Source organism: Colletes latitarsis, chromosome 13 (assembly GCF_051014445.1).
Source record: "Colletes latitarsis isolate SP2378_abdomen chromosome 13, iyColLati1, whole genome shotgun sequence".
NCBI classification, from domain to species: Eukaryota; Metazoa; Arthropoda; class Insecta; order Hymenoptera; family Colletidae; genus Colletes; species Colletes latitarsis.
Window position 1 is genome coordinate 14339448 of NC_135146.1, and position 21834 is coordinate 14361281.

The 21834-nt window shown below is 40.2% G+C and overlaps 1 protein-coding gene across 3 annotated transcripts in view; it reads left to right on the forward strand.

Annotated features, from left to right (window-relative positions):
• Positions 1 to 258: 258 nt before the first annotated feature.
• Dnc (phosphodiesterase dunce) overlaps positions 259 to 21834 on the forward strand; it is a 189141-nt gene continuing 167565 nt past the window's right edge. The window contains exons 1-2 of one of the 3 annotated variants that reach the window (XM_076781000.1): positions 9764 to 9827; positions 15926 to 18772. Coding sequence is in view for 1 of the 3 variants with exons in the window: in XM_076780995.1 (XP_076637110.1) it covers positions 454 to 689 (236 nt within the window). In the remaining 2 variants the exon portion in view is untranslated. Of the gene's footprint in view, positions 690 to 9763; positions 9828 to 15925; positions 18773 to 21834 lie in introns of those variants that run through there. The other 2 variants (XM_076781001.1, XM_076780995.1) reach the window with 2 other exon arrangements.

Sequence of the window (21834 nt, forward strand, 5' to 3'; positions counted from 1 at the left end):
GCATCCACGCTTCGCTTTTCTACTCGTCGCTGTTTCCACTAGATTTTTTATCGAAACGCGGAAATAGAGGCGCGCGAATCGAGGGTCGAGAAGACGAAAGGGAATGCACAATTGATATGCACAAACGAGCGTAATTTAATCCTGAAAGACGAGAAGAGACGGAGCAAGTTAATTACAAATTTGAAGAAGAAAACTCGAGACGAAGCAGCTCGAGAAAACGCAAGCTCGAGTGGAAGAAACTAACGATCCCCCGTCAGAATGATCCGGGGAATTCCTGATGGAATAGAGGAAAAAGCACCCTGGAATTCAGTGTCCGCGAAAAAGGGCTGTTGAGAAGTTGTTGTCCCGCGGGTGTCTGGCGCTGGAAATTCTCTGGGTTGCCGGGGAAAAACCTTCTCTGTGACATTTGCCGCGCGCCAGACGGAAGGAACAAAGTGGGAAACGACGCAGAAGATGATGAAGTGCGACGACAGGAAACGCGAGATGTTTTCGAGGCGAGCGTGCAGCGAGAGCGGGCCGCATCCGGGAATCACGGGGACCGGAAGTGGACTCGGGGGCGGCAGCGGTCACCTATGGGGGAAGAGGAACTACGGACGCACCTCAGCGCCTGTCGTGGGCAACGCGAAACCGACTGCCATTATTCTGCGAACGAGGAGAAGCTGGCCAGTTGCACCTATGCACTGCAGAAGGTAAACAATTTTATTTAAATATTAATTTTCCTTTCCTAGTACACACGTTTATTTTGGGCGCAAAGAGTATGGAGTGTTCGCGTTTTCACCAGAATTTTCCTTGTAAAGGGTGAGTGTATGAAAGGAACGAAGGAGGGGAAGGTTTTATTATTTTTTGTGTAATTTATTCGGGTGTGATAAACAATAGAGCGTAGTTGCAAAGGTAGCGAAGAAGAGATGTTTTATACAATTGTTTCGATAGTAATGCTCACGCACGGGAATTTCCCGCGAGTTAAGGAACAATTTTACGAACATTCATAGAATTTTTAAATATTCTACGTTGAAGTATGCATTGTTTGCATTTTGAAACATTAAAATTCTCCAATTAGTTCGGGAGAAAATGATGAAATTCATGAAATTTCCGAGAAACATTTCCACGAATTATATTCTCGTTACAGAATTGTTTTCTGGAAAGTGGATAGGATTTCGGGGGTATGAGTAATGACCAAAAATGATTGTAATTGACCCCTGCAACTGAAAATAATTTTTTTAGAACGATTCGAAAATTTTTTTTTTCACCCAAAAATTTAGGCACCTACCCCCTGTCGATTTTTCTTAAAACTTCGTTTTTCATTTTTAATAATTTTGTTTGACGCCCTACAGAAAAGTTGTCTAATACTTTTTTTGTAGGTACCAATGAGCTCTACTTCGAAAAAAAGTTTCATTGAAATATATTCACTATTGTAGGAGTTATGGCTGTTTGAAAATTGAACCATTTTTATGGGGTTTTTCTCATTTTTCAGAGTCAAAGGTCAACTTTTCGAATATTTTTGCGATTTGTACATATTCTCCATCAAAATACGCGTAGTTTGCTTTTTTAAACATTAAAATCCGTCAATCCGTTCAGAAGTTATGACATTTCAAAGATTCGCATGAAATTTTCGGGCAACGTTTCTGGCCAGAAATTACAGTTTCGATTAGGAATTTTTTTCTCGAACATGCGTAGGAATTCGGGGGTATGTCTAATGACCAAAAATGATTGTAATTGACCCCTGCAACTAAAAATAATTTTTTTAGAACGATTTGAAATTTTTTTTTTTCGCCAAAAAATTTCACACATTCTCGAATTTTTTTCTCGAAAGTGAGTAGGATTTCGGGGGTATGTCTATTCACCAAAAATGATTGTAATTGACCCCTGCAACTGAAAATAATTTTTTTAGAACGATTTGAAATTTTTTTTAATTTCGCCGAACTGCACTTTTCTCTCGTCGATTTTTCTTCGAAATTTATTTTTCATTTTTGATAAACGCAACCATCGGTAATGTAGTAATACAATTTACTAATAGCAAGTAAAATATATAAAATTCCTACGCTTTTCGAGAGATAAATATGGAAACAACCTTGGGGGATCAAATTATATTATTTCACTAAAAATGTTCTTTTCACACGCGATGTATAAATCAGAATTATGGAATAGATGGGTAGATAAGGCAAAAGCCAAAAAAAGCAAGGACTAATACATTGACAAAGTTGAATATGAATGTTCAAACAACCCATATACTCTATCTACAATACTTCTTAATATTACACAATTATTTTTCAAAAATCTTTCTTCTAAATTATAAAAATCTTTAAAAATATCAGTGATGGTGTTAGTTATAATAACTAATACTAATAATTATTTCATTTAAGTGAATTTCTTTGGTAAAAGTCGAAGATGGTCCCCAAAAATTGAGCAAATTCAAACGAACCCACGGAGTTTATTAAATTTTTTACGCGGCTCGTTTTCAAATGAGTCATAAAGGGAGAAGCCTACCCTTTGCAGCGATCCCTCGAAAGTCGTACGATTTTTTCCCCCCCGGAGTTATCGTACTTTGAATGGAAAGTGTGCCGCCAGCGTCAGAATCACCCAAAGTATGTACATAACGTGTGGAGTTTGCACGGTCGGATTCGTACCTCGCGTGCATGTGTTTACTACAGTCTAAAAACGAGTATTGACCGAGAGAGAGTGGCGTTATTATTCCATTTAATCGAATTATTACTCCAAATAATATTGAAAACCTAAATTTTTTAATTCAATTACATTTCGTACGCATTAGAAGAAATGTTTTCGAATTTATTAAATAAGTCACCAGTTTGTCACAGTTATTATCGAACCCACAACGTCAGAGGCAGAGAAACAATTTATACACGGTCTGATTCGTTCAAGTTTTTACGTACGAATGATCAAAATGAAAGTGTATCAGTTTCACACGGGAAGAAAACAATTTTAAAATTCACAATTGTGCAAACGCGAAACAAGCATTCTCATAGTAGGTAGAACGTAGCCAATTATGGACGCTGTTGTCGGGCGAATATTACGTTTTATCGTGAAAATATTTAATTAAAGTTCATTTTGGAGTCTATTTTTGTCCACTTGTAGGCGATATTTAACTTTGCTTGCATATTTAAATGTTTTTTTACGGGAAAAGCTAATTAAATATGCAGCCATTTCCGTCTGTCGTTTGTTCCACCTTCGTCGGAAAGCAGCGAGCTCGAATCGATAAAATTGCATTCAGAATACGAGCTGCATTTAAACAGTGAATACGGAATAGCTACGAAATAATATAAAAAAATTTTCAAACGGTATCATGTTTATCGTTCGTTATTGTTCCGTGGAAACAGAATTTCTGCATTCGCGCACAGTGTCAGTTTTTGATGCGGAATTATTTCATCTCTGAACGTGAAACATGTCCAAATTATTTCAGGTTTATTTAACGCTAAATGATAAAGCTGATTATAATTGCAGGTTCTGTCGGATTAATGATAATACATTTATTATTAGTTTTATCACGATTAATTAGAATCTTCGCGAGAGAACATCGTAGAAATAATCTTCGAGATTTTTTAAAAGATCGAGTCGAGGATTGGCGAGACTTTCTCCATTTTCTTTTTACCACTATCCTCGTATGCACATTGCAAACGAAGAATTAGGTTGCACCAGCCGATTAAGCATCGCCGTCTGCTTCTCATTGTGCAAAATTCACTGGATTGAATTCCCGCTGCAGGGTCGCTTTTTATAATTCTTCTCGGATCGCAGAAATATTCGAGCTTCGCTCTGTGTTAATTAACGATATGCAGATAATATTTAATAGCGTGGAAATACGAGAAAAACGAGTCGCTAGAGTTTACGAAACTTTTAAGTAATTTTTTAAATCGTTAATTCGATAGAAGTTCTTTGAGAATCGACGGTCTCTGTTGGAAAGTCTCGTCGTAATCGCTCGTTTTGAAATCGATAGGTGGTACCACTTGCGTATTAGTTAATTCATTCTGTATCTCAGACTGACTACCCAGGTTCTTTCACCTACAATTTCATAACAGCAAATGGAGCAGACTCCTAATCTAGCCTGCAAATAATCTATGTTTAATTATAGATTGTAGAAATACATGGACAAAAGTTTCACAGTTCGTTCGAGTTAAAGATAAAAGTTTCTCAATTAAAAGTTCTACTTCCAGATGCAACATAGGCCATGTTTTAATCTAATTCCACACGCAAAGCTGGATCGCAATTTCTGCAATAACTTTCGAGCTACTTACTCGTTTCTCGCTAATCTTAATGTCCAAGTTACTTTACGAGTAATAAATTATTTATTTGTACAAATGGCCAGTGGAGAAACAATTTCAAAACGCATTTGGACGTCGAAATTGAGCTTCTTGCTCGGTATGGAAGTTTTGATTAAAACTGGTCTCCTATGGCATCGTAGGCTCCTTCTTTATCATGGTATGTCGATAAGTAACTTTGTCTTATCGACGATCGCATACTAGACATTGATCAAATCTTTGCGTTTTAAGTACTAGGTGGCTCTACTATCTAAAGTCTGGAGCAGTGGTACTCAACTTCAGGAGGCTGTTTACAGTTAACTAGATTTGAAGCTCTGCATAAAGAATTTTCAAATAGACTTTTACAGATTGTGCAATCCTAGTTGGCGTACAAACTTAGAAACTGTATTATCTTGTATAATTTAAGAATCTTGCACCTTATAGGGTATTATATAAGGTTTGAAAAACAATGGTATAGAGTTTCAGAGCTTCTTACCATTCGAGACTCGGCGCTTTTAACGTTAGGAATTGGAACTAAATACGGCAAGGAATAAAATGGCGCGAATTTAATCGTATGGTATTATCAACAAGGTTAACAATTATATTAACTATCGATCCACTTGACTAATCGGTCAAGTGTTGAGTCCCTTTTAAACAAGCAACTTCTAATTTATTATTTATGTTTTCTGTTTCAGGTGAGTCAGAGAGAAATCAGCCCGTGTAAAACTTGTAAAAATTAGGTGAGTTTGTCGCGTTCTGTCTGGAAATCATGACGTCTACTATTGCTTTGTCGAAATAGAATTATTTAATATTTCATAAGACGAATCGATCCTCAGGAAAGGAACGAACCCCACAATAAACTTCGGTGTTGGTTGATTTGACGGTGGTTGTGCGGAGCGTTCGTTAAAATTCTCGACGTTCGATCGTTGGAAACGAGCGGGTCGCCGGGCGAGGAAATCTATTTCTCGATAAATAACGAAAGAGAGAATTTATACTGGTCGTCGTTGGTTGGACGCGCTCGAAAAATCGATAGCTCTGCCTGGTCGGGGTCCCAATTGTGCCACATTCGAAACGGCACACCTGCAATTTACCCTGGCCTCGAAATCGACGCGAACAGCCCCCACCTTCCGTCGAGTTTAATGAACTTTCTTAATTGCTCGTCCGACGCGCGTTCTTCATTGGCTTTCACCCCTGTGCAACGTTAACGCGTGTTCCATGCACACGCTCTAGTCTGAGGCACTGCAATCCAGGTCCTTTTATCGGTTCCCCAGTTGCGGAGGGGTGAACTCGCCTCTTTAGTTGCTCTTCAGAGCCAGCTTTACTTTCAAACTTGCCTAGACGCCTCTCCAGCCTTCCACGAAACTTGTATAAACAATCGCAGGAGTCCTATTTTGGAAAATTGTTGCTTCTAAAAGTCGCCTTGGGATTGATCTTCTTCTATGTTGCACCATTCGATCGTTGTTGACTTATTGTTTTGTATATTATAGCACTAAGTCATTAAGGCATTCAGACGTTACATTAAAGTGCATAAGAAAGTCCAAAAAATGAAAACTATTCACAAGTGATACTTTTATTTGAAAAATATAATGTTTAGACCATGTTTCTTTCGTTAATATTCTCTTAGATTCTCAGTAATAATGATTTACACAAAACTTGTGGTTCAGTTATGCTCTTTACTGTAGTTTGATATGCAAAAGGAGATTTGTATAGATAAATGGATCTAGCAGGGACTATTAGTTGGGATAGAGGTGGTTTTACAATAGCAGGGTATTAATTAATAAGCAAGAGGCGATCGTAATCCGTTCTGGGTGCTGTGTGACCGTGGATGATCGCTCAAAGGGAATCCATCCCTTAAGGGAGCCCACCACCGAGACGCCCTCGGCCTCCAACCCCCTCCTGAACGGTTTAACTAATTTCGCTAATCACAGGCGAATATTTCCTCGTCTGAGCGTGCACAGGTGCATCGAGTTTGCCCCCGCCGTGCTATTTGCCGTTATCTCGAGACGAGAGTTTGGCAAATTTGCACAGCGGCTCGGGGAGAACGTCAACCCTGGCTGCTCGGAAGAGAGATTGTTTGGACGGGCGATCTATCACGTTTTCCGATTAACTTTGCCCTCGATATTCTATACCAGGGCTCCTTCGCCTTTTTCGCCATTCGACGAGCTTTTAATTTACATTCTCGTACTCTATGCTTAATTTATTTGTCGACGCTAATTTTCGTGTAACAGCCAAAAGATATTTCGTGGTCGATTATATAGTGGATGGGTTTCCTGTTATTTTATTTACTTTTCAAACTGACGCCTGGAAATTTGGAAAATACTTTGCAATGCACTGCAATTCATTGTATAATGAGCGTTTATTTAAAATTTTATCGTTTGCAGATTTAATTAAGAGATTTTGCGATTAATTCTACAGTGTCAGTCGTTAGACATCGATTTTATAGTGTGCATGTATTTCCTATTATTATCGTCAGAATATATTAAAAGATATTTTATATGGATATTTATTCTCGAAACTGACGTTGGAAATTTGGAAAATATTTTCCCGATTATTTGCAACGCATCTGTTTTGTAATTTCATCTTTCCATTGCAATGCACCGTATAACGAGTGTTTAATTAAAATTTCATTTTATTATTGATTTTACAACGTCCATGTATTTCCTATTATTTTATTTATTTTCAAAACCAACGTTGGAAATTTGCAAAATATTTGGATTCTATTCAAAATTTTTTTCTACAGTTTTAATTGTTACATATCGATTTCCTATTATTTTATTATTTTGTAATTGAATCTTTCCATTGCAATGCATTAAAATTTTATGAAACGTCACACACGATCGATTCTGTAGATGCGATTAAAAGATCCTCCAATTAATTCTGCAGTTTTAAGCCGTTATTACTAAAAGGTTTTTTACATTCGTGGTTGCAATCGTTCGTTCTTAGGTGCTTCGAAGCGCCCAAGAGGAGTTGGCGATCGCTGATGCGATCAACTTTCCTGTTCCTCGTAAAGTTCCCAGCGGAGGTAACTTCGTAAAACACGTTGTACACCGTTGATTTGGCACGTTTCGAGGGCAGTTTACCGTTAACGAGCGATAACTCGTGATATTAGTGCCGAATAGAGGACGAAAGGCAAACCGCGCAAGCGTTCGTTCGTATATCGACCCCTGACTATCTCTGCGAGCCTCTCTTTCACGGCTGGGAGCCTCGATTGTACGATTTGCTAACGATTATGCGCCATTCTCGTAATAGGAGGACGCACCTACGACTGTTTACCGGCTTTTGCTTTTGTTTTGCTGCAACCTCGCAGCGATAGTCGATAGGGGAACGTTTTTTTAATCATGCTCGAGTCGCTGCTCGAATAAGTTATAAAGCAAAGTGCAACAAAAGGAAATCTTAAACTGCTCGTAACGAAATAACACACGGCTGAGAAAATAAAGGAATCGTTAGATGATGAATTTTAAAAAACTACGTAATGCACTTTGCATGCAAAATATTCCCATTTCACTAACTTTGCCAATAAAAATATGAATTTGCATCGAGATCTGCAATTTAAATGTCAATCAGAGAGCCTAATAATTATAATTAAAATAAAGAAAAATCCATGTAACGATGGCCGTTTCTCCCATTGCATATTGGTTTTTAAATATCAGTTGTTATACTCTGATATTTGTTTATTCCAGCAAACAGGGAAATATTAAATAAAATTATTTGAAATGATCTGTAGCTCGAACAATGCCAAACTCTCTGGTTCCTCGTTATTGGAATATAATATTTTCCATTGGAATGAAATTTGAAAAATGACCGATCGCGTTCCCGGGAAAAATGGCGTCTTTTGTTCGGGTTAAATAACGAACCATCGAAAGGGAACGTTCCAGGCAGCATTTTAATTGCTATTTACCGAGCTTTCATGTCTTCCCTTGCTCCTCGTTGTTTCGAGTTCAAAGTGTGTCCCGAAGCACGTACTCCAGCAGAAGCGATGATGTTCATAGAGCAATTTGTGTACTTGTTTATTTTCTACCCGTTTCCTTTGTTTCGTCAATTCCCTCTGTGATGATTAACCGAAACAATGACACTCGCGTTTTCCGCGCGAGAAACTCCCCCGATCCTCGAGATTCGTTTCCAGACTGGTCGAGAGTTTTAATAATAGTGGTTTGTTTACGACAAGCTCTGCACAAGTTGATCTCGAGGATAAAGGGTTTTAATATATTCGTTCGTTATCTGGCTTATTACATCGTAGAAACAAAATCTTAAAAGGATAGATTGTTTCAATTTAAACAAAAATAAATTGTTCAATTTGATGGAATAAAAATTTATTTATCATCGCAAATGGGCAAAGAAAGAATGTATAAATATTTTTTCAAGCCTCATCGTTTCTGCTAATTTTTCTTGACGCGGAAAATTTTCATTGAGAATTCTGCGCGGACGTTTCAGGAATTGCTTGAACTATTAATGGACGTTGCATAAGGAAAACAACGTCCTTCGAGGTCGTTCCAACGCAGGTTAAGAGGAAATACTCTCGAGCTTCGTAAATTGTGCCAATCTTTGCGACAGATAGCGGTGTTATCATTTCGTACGTCATACAAGTGGGTAATAGTTGGGAGACCGTCCATTGAGTCTGTCAGTTCTACTTAAGGCGACACGATCGTCACATGACGCAAAATTATGGGACACGCGATCGGTCTGTTCATAAAGTCGCTCGCTTCTTTTCCGTAGCTGGAGGAAAAAGGTCACTGGATGAATTGGCCTGTCCCCGGAGGCACAAAATCCACTTTAAAATGCAGTAATAGCACAGTTGGGCATTATTCGATTACATAATTGATTCGATAATAGGGCAATTAAGGAGCTATCGCAGCGTAGGTGGTAATTGTTTACATGTTTTTAACACGTTCACGGACGGTAGAAATTTTAATTAGCTGCAGTAATGGACTGGCGATTTAATCTTTAGGTATTACATCGAAGTGCATAATAATTTTTAGAAATAAAAAGTATATGGTATCGAATGCTTAATGAGGCGACCTACTTTAAATGTTACAGCATTAAGCCATTAAGGCATTTAGAATTTAATGCATAATAATATTGGTTATTTTGTATCGTATAGCACTCAGTCATTAAGATATTTATCCATCACATTAAAGTGCACAGTAATTTCAAAAAATAAAAACTATTCGCAATCGAATGGACAATACTATGCTTTGTAAGTTTGTATATTATAGTACAAATAATAATAAAAACGTGGCTCAACGTCCACGAACGTGTTAAACGAAAATTGGGAAAACCTGAAAGAAAAGCTACGTCACTTTCATACCAGATTTCCTCACACGATTTCACAATCTCCAATGAGATTAAAGTTTCATTAATTTTCCACTAAATTCGATCAGTTTTGGCCAGTGTGCGGCGTCGCGTAGGTGCCCCACCGTGTTGTCGAGACCCTCCGCGTTTCCGGATGCTACGTTACTGTACCACGGCGACGCCGTCGAGAGAATCGTTCCGTCAGTCGGGTCTCGGCCGCCGTCAACGTCAATACGACGGCGCACGAGTTCATCGTCTCGTCTCGGCTCGGGTCTTCCGAGCCACCTCGCGGTAACAGCTTCGCAATCACCGTCTTCTTATCGTCTCACCCCGTCCGAATCATCCCCGTCCACCTTCTATTTCTCGATTTTTCAGCCTCTCGGTCCTCCCTGCGTCACCGATCGCGTCTGTCGCCCATCCCCGTGTGCCCAACGCCGCTTTCGCGACCCCTTCTCGCCTTCGAGTCAGTGTTCCTGTGCCAGTGCACGCTCCGATGCTCGACTTCCTGTGCGCATTTTCCTCCGCGAGCCTCCTCTCTGCCGGAAAAGTAGGCTGAAAGGACGCGGCAGGGTCTCAGGTGTCCCTGCGTGCAAGGCCACCGCGAGGGGACGCGGCCAGAGAAAGTTCTGCCTCGTGCAAACTGATTTCCCCGGTCTCCAGTATCCTTCCAGGACTCTCTTCCCCGCCATCCTGCAGGAGAAACGTCGAGATATCGTTTTAAATGCAGTGGCTAGCCGGAGTTTGGTTCGAAAGTTACGTCTTACGTGTTGTCGTTTACGGAGAATCGCAATTGGGGTGCTAGTTTCCTCGGTTCTATCGTTGTTTGTGACTTTGTGGAGATAATTATCGTTACGTGACCGTGAAACGCGGGACTCTTGGCCCCCAAGAAAGTGAAAATAAGGTGATTTCTTTAGATCTGTCTGCACGTGCGCCCCTCGGTATACTACCCTCTTCGCGCGATAAGTGTTTATTTCTTGTTTGAAATGTTTGGACGTGCCAGTGCCAGGAACGTTTCGTGCCCAGTCTACAGTCCTCTCTCCACCTCGATTATCAATTATCCCTACACACTTGCCTCGTCGAATTTTTAATAATCAAATAAATCGCCTTCAAACACGAACAAACCTCAATAAAACCACCTCGTTAAGTTCTACTCTTCTTCGTTCCCTGTTTCCTCCAATTCTTTCATCCCATAAAAGAAGTATTCTCGCCTTCAAACACGAGCAAACCTCATCAAACCCATCTCATTAAGTTCTACTCTCCTTCATTCCCTATTTCCTCCAACTCTTGCATCTCGTGAAGCAAATATTCTTGCTTTGAAACACCTACAAACACGAACAAACCTCAACAAATCCACCTCATCAAGTTCTACCTATCTTCTAAAAGAAATATTCTCGTCTTCAAATACGAACAAACCTCACCAAACCCAGCTCGTCAGTCCATTTCTGTTTGCCTATCCACTACCTCCTGTTTTCCCCGAGTTCTTTCATCTCGTAAAATAAATATTCCCTTCTTCAAACACCCACAAACACGATCGAACCTCACCAAACCCACCTCATTAAATTCCACTCTTCTTCGTTCCCTGTTTCCCTCAATTTCCCCATCTCGTAAAACAAACATTCTCGCCTTGGAACACCCACGAACGCGATCAACCCTCGACAAACCCAGCTCGTTAAGTTGATTCCCGTTTTCGTATCCGGTTTCACATCCAGGATCGAATCAAAGTATTAATTGCCGCCAGTCGGACAAACAAACGCCTACCAAATCGATTGCAATCCTTCTCCCTCTAAACATACATTTTCACACTCGTCTCTAACAGACTTCGACGAAGTCTCGTAAAATCCACTCCCTCGATTCATCGTTTTTTTTTTCCACCCCGTCCAATTCTTCCGTCGATGGCCCCATTTTTCCAACGCCGTATCCTGAATATTAATTTTCACCTTCGAACTCCCGACAGGGGCGTACAAACCTCGACGAATCCACCCCATTTCTCATGCTGCTCGCCTCCCTTTCTTCGGCTCTTCTCTCTTCGAAAGTGTCTGTGCGTTGGTGTGAATTTCTGTGCGACCATTTAGGGGTCGAGTTTCGCGAGAACTGTGCTTTCTCGCATCGTGGGTGTTATCCGTGAGCGTCGAGCGGACCTGGCCCGAGGCGAAGTCGAATCACTCAGTAAGCGCGCAGAAAACCCACCCCCGTCGAGCGAGTTGCGTGTCGCGTGCTACGTGCTACCTGTTGTCTACCACCCCTCCCACTTTGCCACCTTTTAAAACGAAAACATTTCGCTGTTAACGTATCGCCGAGCGACACGAAGCGTTCTGAATATCCATTTCGACGATTAATTCGATAGAAATAAATCACAATTGTTGGTAGCGTTCCAGTGTTAAAGTGGACACTATGTATAATATCAAGAAATTATCGAAAACGTTCTTGTAAAATTGGCAGTTTGTTTCGTAAAATAATTTTAGAGTAATGCACATTAAAATACCTTTAAACTATTCAACCTATTTTTATACAGTATTTATTAGTCTGATTAATTTCTTTTTAAATAAAGTGTAGTTGAGGGGTAGTTAGTACCCCTAGTAGTTAGGACAAGTTCTGTGTGCGACACGAGATACAGACGAAATGTATGGGCGCCAGGGGAATAGGATCCTCCGTAGTCAGACAGAAAATATCTCTTTGTAACTTCTCGCGCGTGCATTATTTTACAACTTGATTTGAACAAAATTTATGGAGGTTACTCTGAACTTTTAGACCATACTCCGAACAGTATTTTAATTTAGTAAAATTTATGTTTCAGCAGCAATATAATAAACTAACATTTAATAATCACGTTTCAACAAGCTACTTGTCTTTGTTTGTTTAAATTATCAGATATATAAAAATATAAAAATTTGGTGTCGATGATTAGATGAAATCCTCCATCCACAGTAGCTGAAAACAAAAGTGTTAAAAAATATATCTTTGCAAATGAGAAAAGTTTATTAAAAGGAACAAAACTATGTAGCTATATAGCTAAAATTACATTTGTAGATAATAATGAAACTTCGATCGTCACTGTTATAAATAAAGATACGTTATGTAGAAAATAATTAATGTTCTGTTCTAAAAATCCATATTAAAAGGAAAAAGAGACCAGGTAAAATTGTTGAAAGGTCCATGAAAAATGTCCCTGTTTCTAATTCCATCGTACTTTCCGCCATGGTTGAGATTTCGAAGTAAATTAATCGTAATTAAGCTCGAATCGTATTAACGATTCGTTTAATTTCGTGCTCGTTTTTGCCCAGAGTTTCTCTTTTGCGGTGTGTTTTCTAAACTTGGACGCTAATGAAACGAAAGGAAATCGCGAATACGAAGCTCGAGGAAGCGTCCGGTTTCCGGTCGACGGTTTTTCCATCGGCGTACACGTACCGCTCGTTCGTTTGGCCATAAACGTGATTTATCGCGGCCGCTACGATGAATTCCCACTATCTTTTCCTCGTGTTCTCTTCCGTTTCGCCAATGTGTCTCCCCGTTCTTCGCTTTCATTCCCGAACACGCGGTGATATATATTTAGAAACAGAGACGACGCTGGGAACGCGAGAAAATAAAACGTGGGCGGACGACGTAACGCAAACTCCATTTCCGCTGTATTAAACAGGAAAAAATATACAAAGTTTCGATACATTTTTAACGCTGGATTCACTGAATCTGTCAATTTTACGGGTTTCAGACTCCATACTTAAAGTGACTCGTAAATATTGTTTGTTAGCAATTTATATTGTATTTTATTTTTTAATGCATTCACAAAATTGATTTTCTTTTTTCACGTTGATATTTGAACGATTATATCCTTTCAATGAACCATTTTCAAACATAAGTTTCTACGAACTTTGTTTATTTATTCGATCATAGTACAACGCAGTTTGGTCCCTACCTTTTTGCTCACCCTGTATGCATTTCGTTTTCGAGATAATTGAATTTGAATCCATATCGAGCACGGCGTTCGATCAAATACGATTTGGTTGTCGCGTCTGACCATTACTCACCATTTCTACTTACGCCATTGTTGCCCTGATATTTCCACTGCACGCGTGCTCCATAAATTTTCTCAGAAACGAATCATCGTAAGAGGCACTTTCATTCTATATTCCCGACTTATTTTTAGTCCCTCGTCTTCTCTTGTTATCGTCAAATATTTTTAATTTAAAACGAAAATACCAGCGACCATAGAAAATCTATTTTTGTTCCTAAAATCAATAATTTGAGAAGAATGTTTCGGGAAGCTATTATTGTCACCCCTAAAATGTGTTTGACCGAATTATTGACGCCCCAGTTACCCTCAACTGACAAAAAACTGTCAAGATAAAAGACCCAATTTCTCTTTCCCTTAACCATAAAATTGAAATAGCCATTTACAAGAATTTGCATAAAGATCAACAAATATATTTCGTTTCTAATAAAGATATGAAATTCCGATCGCGTAGTTTCGATTATCGATCGTTTGGATTTGGAAATAGTCGCTGGATAACTGTAGAACTCTGCGTTTACCGATTCTGTTAAAACCATTAGTGTTTTCATTGGAGGAAAACGCGATGGACGTAGGATATGACAAAGTCATGCCATTTACGGCGCTCCCATAATTCTCGTCGAAATATCAAACATTCGTCGATTCGAGTGTAATATTCGACGCCGCTTCGAGCAGGAAATCGAGTAGTTCCGTTCGGGTATTCGATATTAGTCAGACAGAAATCGATAGTCGAGTGTAGTTATCTTCGAGGGCACAAAAGCTGAAAATGTACACGCGTTTTTCAACGATAATCTCGCTCCAACGCGATCAAAATTTATCGAAACGAGTGAAAACTTTGAAAAAAACAGTTTTCTGAAAATTACAATTTTTCAAAAGTAAAAATAGACGACCCAGTATTTAATATTGGAAAAAAACAGTTCTCTGAAAATTACAATTTTTCAAAAGTAAAAATAAGTGACCCAGAATGTAATATTCTATAGAATCGTTGGCAGAGAAAATTATTTAAACAATGATTTCTGTCTCGATGAAAGAGATTCCGTTCAGTCTTTGGAAATTTCTGTAACCTCAGAAATAAACTAGTCTAATTTCACAGTGGTTCGTGACAAATTGGCAGGAAACTTAGGAGCGAATTTATAGCGGAATGTTAATCACTCGAGACGTCTAGTATCGAAAAGTCGAAGCGTCTGAGTCTTATAAATAAATTGCCAGCGACGAGTCTCGTTTGCTCACTGTCCAAATGTCATAAACCTAATCGTTACGTCGTCCAATTACACGACGCCACTTGACATTTCCGGCAATATTGTTGCGTTTCCGTCAGGGAACCATTAATTTTTCACTCTGCTTTCCCCCAAAACACATTAAATCAAGCGAAACATCGCCATCTAACCTTTTAATCGTCCTATGAGTAATTTCTGGATATTATACAGTGTCCATCTTAACTTTGGAACTACCAACAATTACGATGTATTTATTTCTACTATCGAATGATTTTGAGGGCATGTAATTAATTAACATTTCGTTATTTTTCGCGACCAAATATCACGCTACTAGTTTAAAGTATATTTTAATTCAATTTTAATTCTCACTACTCTAAAATTATTTTATAAAACAGTGACAATTTTACGTATGATCGACGTTCCTTAACAACAATGTTTTCCAAGAAGTTCAAACATGATCACGCATAATCAAACGCGATTAGCCACCGTGCCAGGATCAAATTTAATTGGTTCTCGGTTACAAACAACTCTCCTTGTTAACGTCAAAGGGTTATCTTTTGCGAAACTTGTTCAATTTCCGCGGTTGAAAATTCCCGCGTAAGCCGATGGGTGAGTTTCGCGCGTGGAATAATCAGACCAGGCTCAAAGATAGCCTGACCGAGTTAGGCTCAAACCGGTGTAATCAAACAGAGACCGAGTCGGGGCTGGAATTTTTAATTTAACGCCAATCCACGCCAGTTTTTATTAACCATTACCCGGCAAATTGCCTGTAAAGTGCAATCACGCTGCCCGAGAAGGCTGTTTCTTGATCAGGATTGGCTGCAACACCTCCCCCTCCCTTAGTTTCTCCCCACTAGTCGAAGTTCTTTAATTTTGTAGGAAAGGAGAAACCTTCGACCCAAGAACTTGCTACGACAAAGGATTAGGGGGCTGAAAACCACCATTTTTAATATAACTTATTTCATACATCTGAGAAATAGTGTTCCGAGTGTTCTCAGGTTTTTAACTTATAGGTTCGTCGATAAAGATGTTTCCTAGGTCGATATGGGGGGGAGAGTCAAATCCCTGTAGTCTCTTGATTGTTCTCCATTCCTCCCTCCGCCTTCTTCTACAATACATCTCTCCGTCTCTCTTGCTCTCTCGTTCTAATTAAAATTCTGTTCGCGAAGCTGACGAGACGAATCTCGCGGACCGGGTAGAAATCATCGTGCGTCCAATCGACAATCAGTTTTGTGTGTGCTCGCGTTGATCGCGACACGAATGGAGTTTCGTACGCAACAGTGTGCCAAATCGTTTCGAGTGACTTGTTTTCACGCTGATACAGTGCAGTTCCTTCGAAACAGTGCCCGTCAAGTTGACTGTTTTAACCGGCCACCTGACGAAACAAAAGAGTCGAACCACGAACCGGAGGAGGGAAGATTGCGAAAGAGCCACGCTTGGAACTCAGCCGCCTAATTAGTCTCGTAGCTCGATATCAGAGAGAATGGCGATTAACGGGGGCTTAGTGCAAAGAGGATGAGCCCAGGAATCGATGTCACCGTCGCGCGAAGCTATGTTTATCCCGCGATCTGGCTGAAACATTTTCGAACACGTTCCGAGCGTGTTACCTCGCTGAAAGAGAAACTAACTGCGTAGTTCGAGTAACTCGATTGTGTTCTACAGTTGGTGTCTGTCGAAGAGACCACATGCTGTGGAGGCCTTTTCGATCTAGATCGTGCTCGTCAAGTTAGATAAGTTTCCGTGATATTGTCCACGTCGCGAACTTTTAACACACCCGGTAGATAACGCGTGCACACCAGTGTCTTCGTCATCGTCGACGTGTTCCGCGTTCTTTCCGAGAACGAGCATTCTTTTTAATGTAAAATGGAGCAGATCTCTCGAAGAAAGTCTGAGCGACAAAATTTTTTACGAAGAAAGACGACAAAGGCCTAGGACAAAGTCACAGTTGAAATTTCATTCAAGGATTAAAATTGTCAATCAAGAACGCAGTCTAAATAACGTGAAAGTAAAATACATTCTTCCTCTGTTCTTTGGGACAAGTAATTTATCACGGATAGAAGACAAGGAGTTTTCAAGTTTAAATGCAGCAATTTGTATTCGCGAAAAGAAACTGAGGAGACTGTTCAGCGAGATTGGACATTTTGTATCTGGAGGGACTAAAATGTAACAATTCAAACACTAGTCTAGGAGCCTCAAAGCCTAATCCTCCAGATTTAAAACTTTGTCTTGGTAACTTAACTGGTAGATCAGTTACCTTCGATTCTAGCACTGTATAAGGATCTAAAAATGTAGAGAATGTTCACCAACTGATGGCAGAATAAGTCTGCGAAGAGATTGCAAATTCAACTGTGTGGAGAATTCTTGTCCAAGAAGGATCCAAAGAATATATATCATCGTAGAGGTTGAGGTAGTTCTGTGACCTTTGATTCTAATAATCTTCAAGAATCTAGCAATTTAAACAATTTTAAGAAGGGTTGTGTGACCATCAAGGCTGATGAAAGAACTAGTCTGTAGAAGAAATTGTAGATTTAACTGTGTGGAGGATTCTTGTCTAAGAAGAATCTGCAGAATATATGTATGTGATCGTAGACTTTGAGGAGTAGCCTGAAGACTGGAACGAGAGTGTCTAGTGAGCTGGTGCAGGTTTTGTCCAAGTTTCCAGGTCCAGGATCCTCGTCTAAAATTGATGTAGAGAACATATGTGATCGTAGACTTTGAGAACCCCCCCAGAAGATAGAAAACAAAGTGTCTAGTGAGCTGTGCTAGTTTTTATCGTCAAGTTAAGAGGATCTAACAGAGGATCCTCATCGATATATGTGATCCTGGGCTCTGAAGTCCTGAAACAGAGTATCGAGTGAAGTTTCTATTGTCGAGTTAAGAGTATGTAACAGAAAATCAGCAATATATATGATCATGGACTCCGAGGAATCCCCAAAAGACCTGAAGCAAAGTGTCTACTGAGCTGGTGCAAGATCCACATCAGTATATGTGATTGTGGACTCTGAAGAATCTCCCAGAATATCTAAAGCAAAATGTTTAAGTGAGCTGGTGCAAGTTCTATCGTTGCGTTAAGAGGATCTAGCGAAGGATCCTCGTCTGAAAAGGATCCAGAGAACGTATGTGACTGTAGACTCCGAAGAATCCCCCAGAAGACCCGAAGCAAAGTGTCTACCGAGCTGGTGCAAGTTTCTATCGTCGAGTTAAGAAGCTGTAATGGAGGATCCTCATCAGTATATGTGACTGTGGACTTTGAATAATCCCCCAGTAGACCTGAAGCAAAGTGAGTGCAAGTTTCCATCGTTGCGTCAAGAAGCTCTAACGGAGGATCTTCGTCAATTTACGTGATCCTGGACTCTGAAGAAGTCTCCGTCGTCGAGCTAAGAAGCTCCAACGGAGGATCCTCGTCGATATATGTGATCCTTGAATTCTGAACGATCCCCCACCAAGCCTGGCCCAGAGTGAGGTGTTTCTGTCGTCGCGTTAGGGGGATGTAGCCACCTGAGGAACGTCTCCAAGTCTACCTGAGAATAATTCGCGGTGGTCGAGGGAGATTCCGAAGACGACCCTGGATGTTTTGACGTTAAGTGGCGCTAGGGTGCCGAGGTGGGGGGCGCGTGGTCTTGCTGCCTGCCGTGCGCCGGTGGCGGCGGGGGTGGGGGTGGTGCAGCTGTCTCGGGGGCCACCCCCGAGGCCAAGAAGGGTTCCACCGGCCACAAGTACCAACAGCACCAGCAAACCGGTCAACAGCAACAGCAACTGTTGCAGCTGAAGCAACAGGAGAAGCAACACCAGCAACAGCAGTCGAAGAAGGTAGCCGTCGTTCAGAAAAGTGAACTGGCGCCTTTGAGCAACCTCGACGAGGACTTGGACGACCTTGACGACGAGAAGGGAATCGATCTAATCAGAACAGATGAGGAGGAATTCGCGAAAGAGGGTGGCACACAGCATCGTCTGAGCCCCAGGCTGCACGACATCGAGGAAGAGGATGACGAGGACGGCCGCAACACCAGAGAGAGGTCAGTGAAACACGATTGTAAATTCGAAAGAATCGTCGACGCTCGTTTCTTTGATCCTTCGAATTGGGGGTTTCGACGTGTGAATTTGTTGGAAGTTGTCAGTGTAATTGGATTGGATTTTAATGGAGTCCGGTTTGTTCCTCGTTGGAGGATTGTGAAGCGTACGCGTGGAATACCAAGAAAGTCCGATGGGAGTTGAATAATGGAAACTTTGATTGGCGACGCGCTGGAGTATTGTTGTTTTAATCATAACTTTAATTGAAAATATTAATGAAATCGCCTGGATTTCGTTTCGGGGCGGTTTAACGTTAATGTACGCGCGACCAGGGCGGATTTCGGGTTAAATATTAATATTCATACACTCGCTATTGTAGGAGTTACGGTCGTTTGAAGATTTCATCATTTTTATTGGATTTTTCTCACTTTACGGGGTTGGAGAATGTAAATATTAATTTCAATTTTAAATAATCTGTGTCCCGTAAAGGGATATAATATATAAAGCTTATTACATATTATTCTACTTGTTCAATTTTGTTCGCGACTGTATCTTTTCACGAAACTCGTCCATTGTCGAGGGGATGATCGTATGGCAACGTTAATATCTATGAAAACATAACTCATGCGAGGGATTATTATCCTCTTAGAGATATTAAAGAATCCTCGTTTAAGCTATAGTCGCAAGGGTGGCGTCATTACTGTCCATTCAACTTGGGGGATAAATGCGGAGTCGTACCTTTCTGGACCACACCGTGTAGAAGCGCCTCCTTTGTCGAGGGTTTCGTTCAGCAGAAATCTTGTTAAAAGGGAACTCTTTGCTCGGATAAATTCGCTTCTCCTTTTATTCCTTTCGCCTGTGCCTCTATTCTCCTCGAGTATGCGGTTTAAATATTTGACGTTCAATTTGTGCATCGAAGGTACGCGCGAATTTACAATATCCATAAAACGGATTGCAACGTCGCGACGGAAATTCGTTCAGCAGTGTTTCGTTCCTTTTGTGGTGCCGCCTTTTTTAATTTCATGGAAAGTTGGTCCATCTTTAAAGATAAACGAGTTGTCTTGAAGGGGCCAAGACTCTTTGAAGCATTCAAAAATAAAAGATATTTGCATTAGGAAATACTGTTTCGTTAAATGTTTAAATCATCAGCAAACATTATTTATAACTCACGCTAGGTTTTGAGGTGTACTTTCGAAGGCGTCAAAGAGTCCTGCTCCCTTGAACGCTTGGTTTCAGAACGAAATGGGTTAAAATATCCGCCGTGACGCGTGTGAACGGTCAACCCGGGTCAGGTCAGAGGAATACCAGAACTCGAAAGTAGCTTCCAGGCACGTATGACCCAAAAGGGAAAGTTCGCCCGCCTAAACGCAGTTATCGCAGCAACAGATGTCTCGAACTTTCCAACGAGAACTGCAATTCTTTCCCGAACAATCACTTTTACAGTAATTTCTTCCGAAAAATTTTAATTGCAAAATGCGCTCGTTTCGTCGGTGTGGTTTCCAGTTTAACGCTAGAACTACTAATTAAAATAATTAACGTGTCGTGACTATAAAACTACCCTAAGATCTTTCAACATTTCCGTATAGTGTCAAAGAAATTTATTAAAAATCAAAAACGAATGAAAATGTTTAATTGAAAGAGAATGGGGTTGCAATTAAGAGATTAGAGACTACGTAACGTCTCTGTTTCAGTGAATTTAAACGGATACATTATCTCGGAATCCAATTGCTGATGTCTCGTTGAAAGCTAGAATCTCTCCTCGAAGTAGGAAAAAAATTTTAAACATGTTATTGCTTTTAGCGCGGGTGGGAGAGGGAGGAAAAAGAAAAATTCCTTAAAAGCGTCGCCTCGAGAGCCATCAGCTCGAACTCGCTTGTTTACGACGCGACGCCCTCGGTTTATCGATAAAACAATCACTGGTAACGTAGACCTCCGAGCAAGCTAAACGTGACAGTAATTTATACAGCACCGATCTGTTTATACAACGATGCACGACGCGAAAGTTGCGTGATCAGCCACGATCATGGCGACACCGGGGCATTAATTCAAAAAACAAGTCGCCCATTCAGGCTTCGCTCTTCATTCTAACCCTGACATCACGACCAGCGACTATTTACCTTTAAAACGTTCTATCTACTAAGAGGGTATCCTAGCGTGAACTGCATTTTTTTAGATTTTCTCGGGGAATTTTTTGTAGGTAAATTATAAAACCTTTTGCAATCAATTTTGCAGGGTTTATTTATACATATTTCAGTGATGTTTTAGAATTTTTTGGGTAAGAAAGAGTTAAAATTGGTGGCACTGCATAATCTCAAACATAGTCAAACATACTCGCTTTAAAAGTGCACTAGTCTAGAGTTTTTTAGATTTTCTTGGAGAATTTTTTGTGAGTAAATTATAACACCTTTTGCAATGTATTTTACAGGGTTTATTTATACATATTTCAGTGATGTTTTAGAATTTTTTGGGTGAGAAAGAGTTAAAATTGGTGGCACTGCATAATCTCAAACATAGTTAAACATACTCGCTTTAAAAGTGCACTAGTCTGGAGTGCATTTTGTTAGATTTTCTTGGAGAATTTTTTGTGAGTAAATTATAACACCTTTTGCAATCAGTTTTACAGGGTTTATTTATACATATTTCAGTGATGTTTTAGAATTTTTTGGGTGAGAAAGAGTTAAAATTGGTGGCACTGCATAATCTCAAACATAGTCAAATATACTCGCTTTAAAAGTGCACTAGTCTAGAGTTTTTTAGATTTTCTTGAAGAATGTTTTGTGAGTAAATTATAACACAAATCATCCGGTATATTTGTACATCCGATGGAGATAGTCATTAATGCTGTACCGATACCAGAATGTCGTTACTATCAGGTGGCTGCGGACTGTAGGTGGACCGCCATAATCAGGACTAAACAAGCAATATCGAATAGACCATTGCCACTTGAAGCCACACGCGCGTAGACAGTAATCAGAGGGCAATGCAAGGGATAAGGGACAGCTTGAAACCGTCGGGTAAAAAGGAATTACTACTCCTTAATTGTGATTGCTATGCCGTTCGAGGGGAT